The sequence below is a fragment of the Vigna unguiculata genome, chromosome 1, assembly GCF_004118075.2.
Source record: "Vigna unguiculata cultivar IT97K-499-35 chromosome 1, ASM411807v1, whole genome shotgun sequence".
In the NCBI taxonomy this organism is placed as follows: domain Eukaryota; kingdom Viridiplantae; phylum Streptophyta; class Magnoliopsida; order Fabales; family Fabaceae; genus Vigna; species Vigna unguiculata.
Window position 1 is genome coordinate 6,909,603 of NC_040279.1, and position 14,255 is coordinate 6,923,857.

The 14,255-nt window shown below is 32.3% G+C and overlaps 2 protein-coding genes across 2 annotated transcripts; one reads left to right on the forward strand and one right to left on the reverse strand.

Moving 5' to 3' along the window:
- Nucleotides 1–336: 336 nt before the first annotated feature.
- LOC114177971 (GTP 3',8-cyclase, mitochondrial-like) lies at nucleotides 337–5,059 on the forward strand. Its single transcript, XM_028063602.1, has 7 exons — nucleotides 337–417; nucleotides 1,055–1,675; nucleotides 1,870–2,037; nucleotides 2,136–2,327; nucleotides 3,626–3,694; nucleotides 4,637–4,721; nucleotides 4,832–5,059. The coding sequence occupies exons 1-6, from the start codon at nucleotides 352–354 to the stop codon at nucleotides 4,718–4,720; spliced, it is 1,200 nt and encodes a 399-aa protein (XP_027919403.1). The 5' UTR covers nucleotides 337–351; the 3' UTR covers nucleotide 4,721; nucleotides 4,832–5,059.
- Nucleotides 5,060–12,388: 7,329 nt separating this feature from the next.
- On the reverse strand, nucleotides 12,389–13,155 carry LOC114163225 (VQ motif-containing protein 17-like). Its single transcript, XM_028047407.1, has one exon. It carries the CDS (start codon nucleotides 13,014–13,016, stop codon nucleotides 12,558–12,560), a length of 459 nt encoding a protein of 152 aa, XP_027903208.1. The 5' UTR covers nucleotides 13,017–13,155; the 3' UTR covers nucleotides 12,389–12,557.
- Nucleotides 13,156–14,255: the final 1,100 nt, after the last annotated feature.

The window sequence follows — 14,255 nt, forward strand, 5'->3', positions numbered from 1 at the left end:
AGATAATCTGTGGTGGATATCTAAAACTGGAACCAACTAATCCCTTAGGAAAAAAAAAATGTTTGGGGTCATATGGCCCTTAAGAAAAATAATTTTTTAATAGTGTGGATAGAATATAATATATTACAATGGAGTCGGCACTTTGCACTTTCGGGTCTCTTTGACACAGTGTCTGTCACCTTACCCTTCAGAACAAACACGACAACATCTCAGAACTTCCTCTTACCTTGTATATATAGATACATATGTTATGAGTCTTTGGTGTCCCAGACAAAAATTATTAAAAGAAGAGAAAAACTTTTCCAACCCCAACTCAATATTTTGTCCAAATTCATTGTTTCAGCGTCAACCATGAGGCGACACTTATCAAAATTCTTTCACTACCCAATTGGGTTTAACCTATCAAATTCCTTACCGGTGAGACCCCTCTCTCTCTCGGTTTGTTTTAGCTTATTCTTTTGGTGATGTAACTGGTCAATCAAGTGGGTTGTAATGGATTGAAAATTGACGTTTTGGAACACATCCATGAAGTTAACTGAATCGTTCATGCCATGTTAAATTTCGGGTATAAACTTATAATTTCCCTGTTCTATCAGGATCATGGAAAACCCCCTCATTGTACTTCAATTCAGTTTCTTTTTTATCGAATGCTCACTTCAATGATAAGTTATAGTGATACCCATTTACATGCAGATGAGAACTGTTATTTTATTTCTTGTCCTAAGAGTACTGGTTAGCCTGTGCTAGATTCATGCTTTGTGTGTTAATCTGGGGTGTGGTGGTACTAATATATGTGCAAATTCAGTAATAAACTTGTATTCCTCCTCTGGTTCTACCAACCTAGAAAATGCAAAAATCAATCACTTAGTTGTTCCATTTTAATATAAATTAAGTTTTTACCGTATGCGTACTTGAAGGATTAAATATTGATACCCAGATGATTATTTTTTGTTGTGTAAGAATTTATTAATCTGGGGTTTGGTGGAGTTTATATGTGTTCAAATTTTGTTTATGAAAATGTGGCTGGCATGTGACACTAATTTTCTTGAAGCAGTTGAAATGTGATGTGAGTTCGTTCTGTGCTGCCAATAGTATTCGTCAAGGTTTGTTCAGTGGACACTTGAATGAATGTGCCACAAGAGCTTTGGCCACTACATCTTGTGCTTCGGTGTCTGAAGATCTGCCAAAGGATAATTCCGTCTCTGATATGTTGGTAGATTCATTTGGAAGGCTTCACACATACTTGAGAATATCTGTAACAGAGAGGTGCAATTTAAGGTGTCAGTATTGTATGCCAGCAGAAGGTGTGGAACTCACTCCTAGCCCTCAAATTTTGACAAAAACTGAGATTCTACGATTGGCAAATCTGTTTGTAAGCTCCGGGGTAACTAAAATACGTTTGACGGGTGGGGAACCAACTGTTAGAAAGGATATTGAAGACATATGTTTGGAATTATCAAACTTGAAGGGACTGAGAACATTGTCCATGACTACCAATGGTATTGCTTTAACGAGAAAACTTCCAAGGCTGAAAGATTGTGGGCTTACTTCCCTCAACATTAGTGTAGACACTTTGGTACCTGCAAAGTTTGAGTTTATGACCAGACGCAGAGGGCATGAAAAAGTTATGAATTCAATTAATGCTGCCATAGACCTTGGATTTAATCCAGTTAAGGTATTTCTTGGTTACATATCATTACTTTTTGCTAGTGTTTCTCATTGATCACCTTCCCATGAGCAGCTACCCTTTTGCTCAAATTCATTAAGTTAATCAAATGAATTTTTCAACAAGGGTGCATAACCTCAGGTAAATTTCATGTCACTGATGGATGAATTTTAAGGTATCTTTGATGTTTCTCTGCATTTCAGGTCAATTGTGTTGTAATGCGAGGATTCAATGATGATGAGATCTGTGATTTTGTTGAGCTGACCCGGGACAAGCCAATTGATGTTCGCTTTATAGAGTTCATGCCTTTTGATGGGAATGTTTGGAATGTCAAGAAACTTGTACCCTACTCAGAAATGTTGGATACAGTGGTAAGGTAGAATTCAGACTGGAGGCCTAACTTTTATACTACATTTTGTTGTTCTCTTATAGCAGATAGAGACCCTTTATAACCATCATTACCAAACAGATGAAACAGTTTCCAAGCTTAAAAAGAGATCAGGATCACCCTACAGATACGGCCAAAAATTTCACAATAGATGGGCATGAAGGTAGAGTTTCGTTTATCACATCAATGACTGAGCATTTCTGTGCTGGTTGCAATAGATTGCGGCTACTTGCTGATGGAAACTTCAAAGTCTGTTTATTTGGTCCTTCGGAGGTAAGTTATATTCAAATCATCAAAGCTCAGTGTACTATGCTTGTCCCCTAAACCTGGTGATGGTAATTGGGCTAAAATCTGTGATGTCACTTCTATTTGAATACTTAATGTTTTTGGTGAATCTGTAACGCTAAACTTGATGATAGTATATGAAGTCTAGATGCTTAGTACGACATGAGTACGTACAACTACAGGAATACGATGATCTTTTTGAAATTTAGGATATGCTATGTTTTGGATTCTTAGCAAAACATTATAGATGCATAATATCGGTGAAGAAAGAGAGAGTGGGGGTAATTTCTCATTAATTCATGATTATGATGATCGCAATTTAATTTAAAAAATTGATATGAATGGAGAAGTATCAGTATTTGACATGGGAACAAACACCTTGATGTTTCCATTTTGAGTATCAGGGCATCGTAGATCATATTAATTGCAGGCCTTCTAAATGTATGGGTAAATGAATTGGATAGTTTGGTGATGAGGGTGAAGGACTCGGGATTAAGAAATTGGTATTTAAGGCCTATAATTTTTTTGGCAAGTAAAATCAAGACTTTCTATGCAAACTTTTAGCAGTCTTGTTTTTTAAGGAGTGTGACTGATTTCTTGCAGTTAGCTACTTCAATGGCTGAGTATGGTTCTGGGAGTTGTTTACTTTTGGATTAGAACTTTGAAACTGTGATGTCTACTGTCAGTTCTGAATTCTTGATATGGTACATACTCGATAATGGGGAAAAGGGAAACTATCTGCCAACTCATAATAGAAAAACATAACTTCAAATATTTGTTTACAAAGATTGAAGTTCCCTGCAGAAAGTGGATTCCTGTAGTGAATCTTGATATTTGTCTATAAATGGAAGATTTGATACACATTAGGACATGGTCTTTGCGAACATTAAAATATGGCTCTACCTCATACAATATTTTGGATTGAACATGCACTGTCTTGCCCCTTCTTTCCATTGCACATGCTATTTCATTTGATATTCTATTTATTTGATTACTTGTAATTGATTTTTTAGGCGCACTAATATACTTTCATCATTATTTTGAATTCTTAACATTTCTGAAAATTTTCTTATCAATGAAACTGATAAACATTTTCCCTATTCAAGACATGCCGGTCATTATGGATGTTATCTCTACCATTTATGTTCAAGTTAAAGGTGCTTGATGTATGCATGGATGTTGACATCAGTCGGGACAATAAAACGTGTCATGGCATACATATAGCATCTTTAATGAGAGCTTCATTAAAAGATTTTTGTGATTTTCTTATATGGATTGTGTTTCAGGTTAGTTTAAGAGATCCTTTGAGATGTGGTGCAGAGGATCATGAACTTAGGGAGATAATAGGAGCAGCGGTATGCACTTCTTCTGATTATTATTGCTAAATCTCAATTGTGTTGTAATGATTTATAATGTTTTTATTTCTTTACCAGGATTTATCATCCTTTTAATATAATGATGCTGCTGCAATAGAATTTCACTCACTGCTATTTTAATTTAACATGGTAGTGAACCTTTATTAAAAAAGATATACTTTAGGAATAAGAGGAGCATAGCAAGAAGGGATAACACACCCCACAACCTAACTGAAAAGGAGTTAGTTAGAGATTATGTATATATGGAGAAAAAAGTGGGTGGGGGTGATAGAGTTAGGTGAAGTTTAGCCTCATTTGGCAATCGGTAGACCCTTATAATGTAACTATTCTTATAATGATGCATGGATATGATGCGTGTATCGGATATGGTACGTATCAGATATATCAATACACTTATTTTGAAAACAACAAGGTATGATACGTTATATATGCATATTGAAAAATTTTACAAAAACCTTAAAACATGATAAATATATATTGTTATTGTGTGAATCCAAATTAAAATCAAATATCTTAAAAACTGTCAAAATAAAAAGTTATAAATTATTTTTATCACAAAAAGTATTACAGGTTTATAGATTAGATACTTTATTGATAAATATCGGTAAAGTATCAGATATTGATACGTGTCAAACATGAATACATGACACAGATTGAGGTATCAGTGCATCATAACTTATCACCTTCAACCTCTAGACTAACGTGAGCATTTCCATTGAATAATATGTTACTGACTCACTTCTTTCCTATGATTTTCCATCTGTTTGCTCTTGTCCTAGTAAGCTCTTTGATTGCTTTTTAACAACATAGTCAACAGTGGATCATAGACTACTTGAAATTGTGTGTCCAACTTTAGTTAAGCAATATTATGAGTGGTCTTGTACTATCCTATTTCTTAATGTTATCTTTCCTTTGTTCTAGGTGAAGAAGAAGAAAGCTTCACATGCTGGCATGTTTGATATAGCAAAGACTGCAAATAGGCCCATGATACATATTGGTGGATAAGGTCTCTTCTTCTTCCTTTCTTTCATTTTTCCTATAAAGGTTATCCATTCAATCTCTAAAATATTTATTTTACAATTTACTGAGGCACATCATGATTTTTCTCTATTTCAGGTATCACAGTGATAAAGTTACTTACATAGCAGGCAACCAGAGTAGTCCTAGTGAGAAGTACCGTGAATTGAGTATTATCTGAGATCTTCATCGATACAATCTCACTACATGAAGGGTGATAGATTTTTCAACTATACCTAGCCACATATACTGTTAAATGTTGTGCCTTTGGATAGAACCCATTGTTGTTGTATTGAGTAATAATGCAAAATTGGGCTTAAATTTTCTGATCATGTGTAACTCTTTCTTCATTGGTTTATGACTTTTGGGTCGTGTGTTAATCTTTCTTCACAAGTTGTTTGTTTACCAGTCAACTTTAGTTTCAGCATGGCACTGTATTTATTTGTTTTGTTGTAGACATGACAATGAAATTTTGAAAAGGTTGGTTATGCCCTGTTACATCATTGAATTTGTACTATGTATGCAGTGAGGTTGTTGACCAGGTCTTCATAGTGCTGCTTCTCAGACTTCATATGGCATTCCCAATTTTCTTTCCTTAGTTTATACTCTTACCCGGAAATTGAAGGAACAACTCTAATCTAGATGTTATCAAGTTCTACGCTTGGGATCACTTCATGCTCCCTACCATTCATACAATGCTTTTGTCATTTAGACCCTTTCTAACATCTCAACTTTCTAGGAATGCAAAATGTATGGAAATTTAAGAGACCAAAGGTGTTAATTAGAGTTAAATATATGTCTAGATATATGTAATTTGAATTAGATTTTAGGAGTGTTTTATGTTTTAATTATTAGGTATTATTTAGTGGATAAAGAAAAATAAGTTAGGCTATTGTTTAGACTTAGAGAGTTAGATTGAGATATTACTAAATTTTTGTTACATTTGCTTTATGGATGAAATAATGTGAAATATTATACATTTTTTACCCATTTAAAATATATTTTCTAAACATTAAAAACCTAAAAACCAACAATAAGAGCTTTGTGATAGGTTTTTTTAGGGGAAGATTCACTAGGGAGGAATAACAATATTAAGATCTAAGCTCAATTCATATGGATTATTACCATCTTTAACCCACAACCTTAAGGTAATTTAAACTCACATTTGGATTCCCAAAAATTTATTTTTCAAGGATGAATCATTTCCACATTAATAATACAATTAACCAACATGTTAAGTCGATTACATAGATTGGATCATCGTGACATGAGAATAAAAGGAGGAATTTGTCTTTTTAGAACTTGTATAAGAGCTAAAATCATTTATTTTGACTTTTTGGCACTACATTGTAGGGTGAATTTTGAAAGATATGAAAAATCTCATTCATAGTCAAACATACGACTTTTCACAAAATTTTATATTTATCTATAATATTTAATACGAAATTCTATTTACTCACTTGAAATTGAGTACCCCACACTTGCTTAAACTTTTTGTTAAGAAGACTTTCAATACAATGACTATATTTATGGGTAACATCAAGGAGATATGAACTCAATCCACGTAATGGTTGATTAACACCACTTTCATCACAAAATCTTAAAATAATGAGTATGAGACTAAGTTGCTTAACTTTTTTATTTCTAGTTAATGTAAGACTTAAATTCAATGTAAGATTTAGATCCATAAATTCTCAACATTATGTTATAAATTGAGTCTATCCATATTTTTTAAATCCAAACATAAATCTAATATTGTTAGAATGAATATTGAAGGCTATCCATTTTAATTTTCAATTTCCACTGTTTTATGTAAATATTATCGCTTTTAGGTTGATAGATGGAAGAGTTTGTTGAAAGTGTGTTGTTCAAATCAAAATTCATAAAGAGAAGAAAAAAAAAATCAAAAAGCAAGAGTAACCTTGTTCATTGGAGTATCATTCATTTGTTAGATTAATATAATGACACTCAAGATACCCAATAAGATTTGTGATCTTTGAAGGACAAGTACAATAGAAGTGAAAAATAAAGAATAATTGCTTTGTTCCGTATAATAAGTATTCACATATTTCCATATCTAACAATAAGAAATTCACTTTAGTACAACAACTTTAATTCTAATAATTTTTGTTTAAACTTGATTTATAGTTAATATAATTAAACGCATATTTGATTTTTAGTAAATATCCGAATGTATATTTATTAAAGAAAATATTAAGGTTATTATGTAATTAATTTTGAAAAAACACTAAAAATCTTAAATTTCTAAAGTAAAAAGTAAAGCGTTCAAGACTCCATTCAAGACTAATTATATATTAACCTTAATTTTTGTCCTAACAAACATATATGAACAATTATTAAAAACTAAACAATTATTTAATTACGTTAATCATTAATAAAATTCAAATAAAACTAATTAAATTATATGTTTATTATACATTTGTAATTTTATTTTTCTTATCGTACTAACATTAAATTATGTCAATACTTATGATAATTAATTATTAATTATGTATCCAAAAATAAATGAACTAAATAATTATTAACTTAATTTAGTAGTTACTTATAAATTAGTTTAAATGGTATTTTAATTTAGTTTACAGTTTTATTCAATTATAATAATTCAATTAATTTAGATTGATGTAGATTGGACGTGACTATGTTCCATAGATCAATAGTTTTTTATTCTTACCCACATTTCAATTGGTTTCATTAAATTTCTGAAATGGTAACTTGAGTTAAATTTCTACCTATCACTGCCACTACCATCGGTTTATCCTACATTGACTTTTAACCATCAAAAGTCAAACTGTTATCATATTGAAAAAGTAAAAGAAAAGAAAGCTATATAGGTCAAAGTCACGTTTGCTTTCAGGGGTAATAATTTATATTATCTCAAATAAATAAATAAATAAATAAATAAATAAAAACTACAGAAACAATCGTGTTACGATTATTCCATTAATTAATTATTGTATAGCTATTATATAACGAGGTTAAACTAAATCTGCCTATTTTTCAATAGTAAAGAGTAATAGACTTTTTGTTAGGAATAGTCCAAGTATGAGTCAAAAGTTTCACATTAGATAGAATAGACAAAGTTAAACACTATATAAAAATAAAAGCCCATAACACTATTGCTTTAAAGTTTTGAGGTAAAAGTGGTGTCAAATGTCTTATATGTGTAAGACTAATGTCCTATATATATAGAACTACAATCTCTCAATGACTACAAACCATAAACTATATATATGAAAAAATATATAACCCAACAATGGTATCAAAGCCGATGGTTCGGAGTGACTGACCGCATAACCATAACCATAACAATAACAAAAATGGGTCATCGAAGTGACTGACTGCATAACCACAACCAAAAAGGAGTCACTCATACACCTGAAAGGAAATATATCATATGAAAAAAATAACAAAACAAGGGCTTGAGGGGAGATTGTTGGAAATAGTCCAAGTGTGAGTCAAAAGTTTTGTAAAATATAACCCAACACTTTTTGTTAGGGATTTGTGAACCGGTGAAAAACTGGTCGATTATATAACATGGTTTATATTTAACTATAAAAAATTAAATATTAACAAAAATGTACTGATATTTTTATGAGTCTTTTTATGTTTGATCATAAAAGAGTAAAAAATGAATGATCTTTTAAAATGTTTCATGCAACTTTTCTTTTTTATTGAAAATCTCTACATGTAACTTTTTTCTTTTAAGTGACAACCCTGAGTGTGATAAAGATTATTCATCTTTTGTGGGTGATTTACGTGGGGAGTGATTCTTCCATCGAGCTTAGTTGTCAAAACCTCTACTTTGTTCACATCGAAATCATGACTATTTTTTGAGAACTCAATAATGTCTCCCTTTATTGTTGAAGGATTTTTCGTGGTGGTTCTGATTGTTTTGTGGTGGTTGCTTTGATTACATTGGAGTATTTTTGGATCAAATGTCTTATTGAAGTATGTGCTCTATATCTCCGTGATTATTTTTGGAGATATTAATGCATAGTCTCCATTATGGTTCTCATTCATTTTACATGTTGTCATTTGCGTTTCATGTATGTAGAACAAAGTCATAGCTATTGACATGTTTTCGTATTTCAAGTTCTGCTAATCCAAAACAAATGATTATTTTCTTTAAAAACACAAAAAAATTACATTAGGTATTATACAGTCCAACGTAAATTTACATTATGGATTTTGTTCGACATAAATTTTGTCACCCACATAGACGCCATATTATTAACAAAAATAAAATGTAAAAAAATATTAGATGTAAAAAACCTCTTATGTGCTAGACTACCACAAAAATAAGAGTTTTATGTATGATATTTTAAGGTCGAGCATAGTTGGCCTGGATTAAAGGTAAAGCCAAATTGGCCTCGATCAAAGTTGTAGTAGAGTTGACCTCAATTGAAGGTCGAGCCTAGCCAATCGTGATCAAAGGTTAAGTAGAGTTGTCCTAAGCTAGAGTTTGAACCATCCACCAAGACCGAAGGTTGAGATGAGTTGACCCTATCTAAAGGTCATGATAAGTCGACCTTGACTAGAGGTTGAGATGAGTCAACCTCGACCGAAGGTCAAAATTATTGACTCGAGCCGAAGTTTGATTTGAGTCTACTTGAATCAAGGGTTTATCAGAGTCATTCCGAGCCTAGGGTTGAATGTGTCAACATAGGTATAATAACTTCTTTTGCTTACAATCCAATAACTCTTGATAAGACAAATATCTCATTCTCTTGTAACATTACCCACTTCCTCCTTTTTCAACCCTAGGCACATTTACTCCTTTAATGCCCTTTGAATTATGAGTCAATCGCCATGCAAACATCGACTTAAATTTCATACTCGCTTGACCCAAACTCAAACAAATGTCATGACGACCCTGGCTTGACCTTATCTTGCTTCTAGATGACAAATTTAACTCCACGATTTTGGCCATGTTCATCATATGATCTCGAGTTAAAAGTGTTACCACATTCAAGCCTTGAGGACAAGCTCAAATCTCTTCCTTGAAACCATGGATGAAACAAGCAAAATGTTGCTCATCATGGAGTTTTGGGATGAGGCCTATTACCGAGCATTCAAATCGATGAAAATACCTCTACATGCTTCCAATTTGGCACAATTCTATTAAATACTCCAAGATTCTACCCTTCCCCAAACCACTGTAATGCTCTAGAAGCTTAGATTTCAACTAATTCCTTGTTAAATCCTCACAATTGTTAAATAAGGAGTTGAAAAAAATGGATTGTACCACCTTCCATGCATAATTGTTTGGTGTTGATCATTATGACATCACTAGTTTCTTGTACCTAAAAATATATCTCTTCTTATGTAATCCGACCAACATGGTCCTCATTGATGAACATTTTCCTAAGTTCTTAGACATCATATATTAATAAGCTTTGCTTGACTTTCAACAAGTTCGTTTGTACCTTTGCATTATCACATCATTGAGCTTCTAACTACCGTTGATTGATTGACTCCTGTTTGGTTTCATAAAGCATAGCTATTATCATCCTCACAAGCTTGCCTCCCACTTGTTTAACACACACTTCTATGATTTTTTGTATTTCTTTCTCTTCCATTGACAATGTTGACTGCCTTTTCTCTCTTTTCTTCCTTGGCGTTGGCATTCATCGTTAAAGATGAAAGATTTGACTAACTAGACTAGAAATCTTAGAAACTAAAATTATACTGGCAAAAAGAGAAACAACAAATATAACGACACTAGTGGATTGTATGTTATTTGTCATAAAAAGAAAACCACAAAAAGAGGAAACCTCCAAGTGTCCAGAACACAACTCTTCTAACAGAAAATTAGATCATCACCCTCTCTCCCCTTTGCCTCATGACTAAATAATGTAAATACTTTCCCATGCCTAATAACCTTTCCACTATGGCAACTTTCACTACAAGAAAAACTAATATTACCGACGGTCCAAATTCATTGGTAATTCGTGGGTAAAACTCTTATTGGTAAATTTTATCAACGGAAGATAAATTCTATCGGTAATTACCGATGAAAAAATCTATTAGAAAAAATCGTCGATAATTACCAACCAAAAAATATCAGTAAATTTGTCAGTAATTACTGATTGAAAAATTCATCGATAATTATTGACCGAAAATATGTCGGTAAAATAGTGCGAACTGGTTCATCTTCTTCCTCTTCCTCCTCTTACTCCTCCTCCTCCTCTTCATCCTCCTCCTCCTCGTCCTCCACCTCCTCCTCGTCTTCTTCTTCTTCTTCTTCTTCTCTTTTCTGATGCGTGGACAAATTTTGCCGTCAATAATTGAAATTTGTATTACCGACGAATTTTTTAGTCAGTAGTTAAAATATTAAAATTCGTCGATACTTCGAATTTACTAATAGAAATACATTCGTCGGTAAAATTTCGTTGGTAATCCCAAAATTTTTTGTAGTGTCTATTTTGTAAGAATCTCTCCACTTACTCGAGCCATTTAAACTTGAAGATTTCCTTTCTTTCTTTTACGCACATATACCTTTCATACTTTAGGTGTCTCATGAACTAATGGTTTTTTAGCCCATAAACTTGTTGGACTCCAACAAAAATTATAGGGATCATGATTTTGGATTGGACTTCCATCTGTCTAAAAAAATCCAATCTAGTCAAGCCCATTTAGTTCCAATTAACATAAGTGGAAAGGGTGTTTTAGGTTAAGAGAGTGGGTAAAAGTCGCAACCTTTGGAAGTGAGAAAGTAGGGAAAACATTTGTTGGCACATTCAGAGAGCCACCTAATTACAATTACTGCTTCGTTCACCATTGGATTAAGTTGGAATTTCGACAGCATGTTTACATGATCAATTTCTTCATTTTGATCGTTGGAGTCATCAAGTGGAGGTCATTATAGTTAAAGAAATCAGTTTTGCACTATTGTTCTATTTTAGGTTTCTCTTCCTTGTCCAAATTTGAGAGCATTATTGTTTTGGTGTATTGGTTGGTTGTATACACTTATTTGTGTTTTTGATTTGACTCTCTTGTATTCATATTTAATCTTAGTGGAGTTGGATTGATTGGCTTGTACCCGTGAGATTTTACTTCTCACTTTGAGAGCTCCCATGTTAAAAATATGAGTATTCTCTTTTGTAATTATTGTTGCCAGTTTCTATTGTTGTTTTCCCTCATAGATCCTTGTATCAAAAAGTCTTTCTGGTAGGGTTTTCAGGGAAGCGTATAAAATGGTCATCACTAAGGTACTCGTGATTGAAAAAGTTTTTGTGCAGTGTACCAATGTGGAAGGAACTTGTCCTTAAAGGAACGATTGTTATGAATACAAGTGAATTTAAGTTTCACATTAAATGAATATGAGAAAGTTAAGCAGCATATAATTAGTTCGTATCTTACCGCTGTTGTATAGTAAATCTTCCTTTTATCACATGACAAACAAAATTATTACTCCAATATTGTCAAAGCTCGATTTATAATTTTGTTTCCAATGACCGATATAATTTAGTCAACAAAAGTGCATATATTCCTTATGGATCCACTGGGAATGATTCCAAGAAGGAAAAAACATGTCTAGAGAGAAAAAAAAACCTACACCAGGAAAAATTGTTTGTAGAAAATTGGTATGTGAAAGACCTGCCAGCTGAAAGAGATGAAATAAGACAACTAATATACACACAACAAAGTTTTATAGCAACTGATGTTAATGAATAACATCAACACACATGCACTAGATCAAAATATCAGAAACATTATGAAACATCAGTTCTTCAGCGACTCATTTTCATGATAATTCACACATCGTCAAGAAACACAAACAACAACATATTAAAACCTGTCTTTAACTATGATTCACCTCCGGCGCAGTGCTTAACTCATTCAGCAAAGAATCAAATTCTGAGAACCCATCAAGAAAACCACTGAACTTCTCGTTTAACTTCGATCTCCATAGACCATCTTTACCTTCTTCCTCTTCATGTTCATCCTTCACCCCTACCCCATTTTGCAGACTCAGAAACTCCTCTTCATCATGAACCATCAACGCCTCCTTCGGGTTTGAATCCATGGCATCTTTGGTTGGTGCAGTTTTGGACTTGCTTCCACCGCTCCCTTCTTCTGGTTTTCCGGTGAGTCTTTGAACTAACTCTCTGAAATTAGCAGCATCAATTTCAATTATTTTAGGAGCAAACACATGAACTATTCTAATCTCTGACTTCAACTTTGAGATCGCATGTGAATCTCTGTTGATTCTTAGCTTTGAGGATAGTGAGCTTGGAGAAGAAGTTTCTAGCTTTGTCATGTGTTCTTGGTAACACTGATAGAAAGTTGCAGTGTAGTGGTTGATTCTGAAGAGAGAAAAAAATAATAATAATGGAACTATATCCTGCAAGAAAACAAGGTGCAGATTCTCAAAGTTTACTTGAAGCTGTCTTTTGGCAACTGAGATTGGACATAACATCTAACCAAATTTATTGTCAATAAAATAATAAAGTGAGAAACACATTAATGGGACCTTCCTACTCACACATGTTATTTTCTTCTTCATTATTTAATGTTTCTGTGCATTGACATTAATGACAGTTATAACAAACAAATATGAGAGACATGTCCGAAGGTTATTTGGCCTAGTTACATTCAATTTAATCTTATTTTTTCCACATGTCAAAGACATCATTAGACGAAATTCAGCTTAGTTTGCTAATTTATGGCCACAAACCATTTAATAATACTTTATATTAATTTGGCTGTTACAGATATTCATTGAGAAATGCATCCGGTCCACACAGATGAAAAGTACTTCGTTCAGCAAATTACTTTTAAAATGACTCTTCCTATATTAGTAATGTTCTAATGACTTTTAGTGTATTAATAATATTCTAATATGAAATCGATTGAGATAACATTATTAAGATTGATAAAAATTATAAAAGGTACTTCAACTAATAAATTAGTTTTAAAAGTATTTTTTTATATATATTGTTGGTGTTTCAACGTCAGGAGTTAATAAAAACTATGAAAAGTATTTCAATCATTGACATTTTTTATACAAAATCTAAAACTCCTTTATAGTTTTATCTTTAAAAGTCGTTGTAGAAAGTAGAAGAAAAAATTTATTCAAATTATTTTTAATCTTGACTTGTAGCTTATAACTAATATGAAATATCATTTAGCTCAAGTAAATTAAGTATAGCTTGTTACATTTATCAATGCATTGTAGGAAAGTCTTTCTAGATTGGTTAAAAAAGATTTTCTATATTTATTCTAGAATTAGTATAGATATAGACAATATAGAAAGTTTAAACTTTTTATACCGATTCTAAATTCAACGTAGAAAATCTAATTGTAAATGAGAAATTTTATTTAAAGAGTTACTTTTCATACTCGTTAAGACGTCAATCGGTATAAAAAGTATTATTTATTATACTGGTTAAGGCACCAATCAGTATAAAAGTATCACATTTTATATTAGTTAAGGTGTCAACTGATATAAAAAAATATTTTATACCAATTAAGGTGTCAACCAATCCAATGTTTTTAG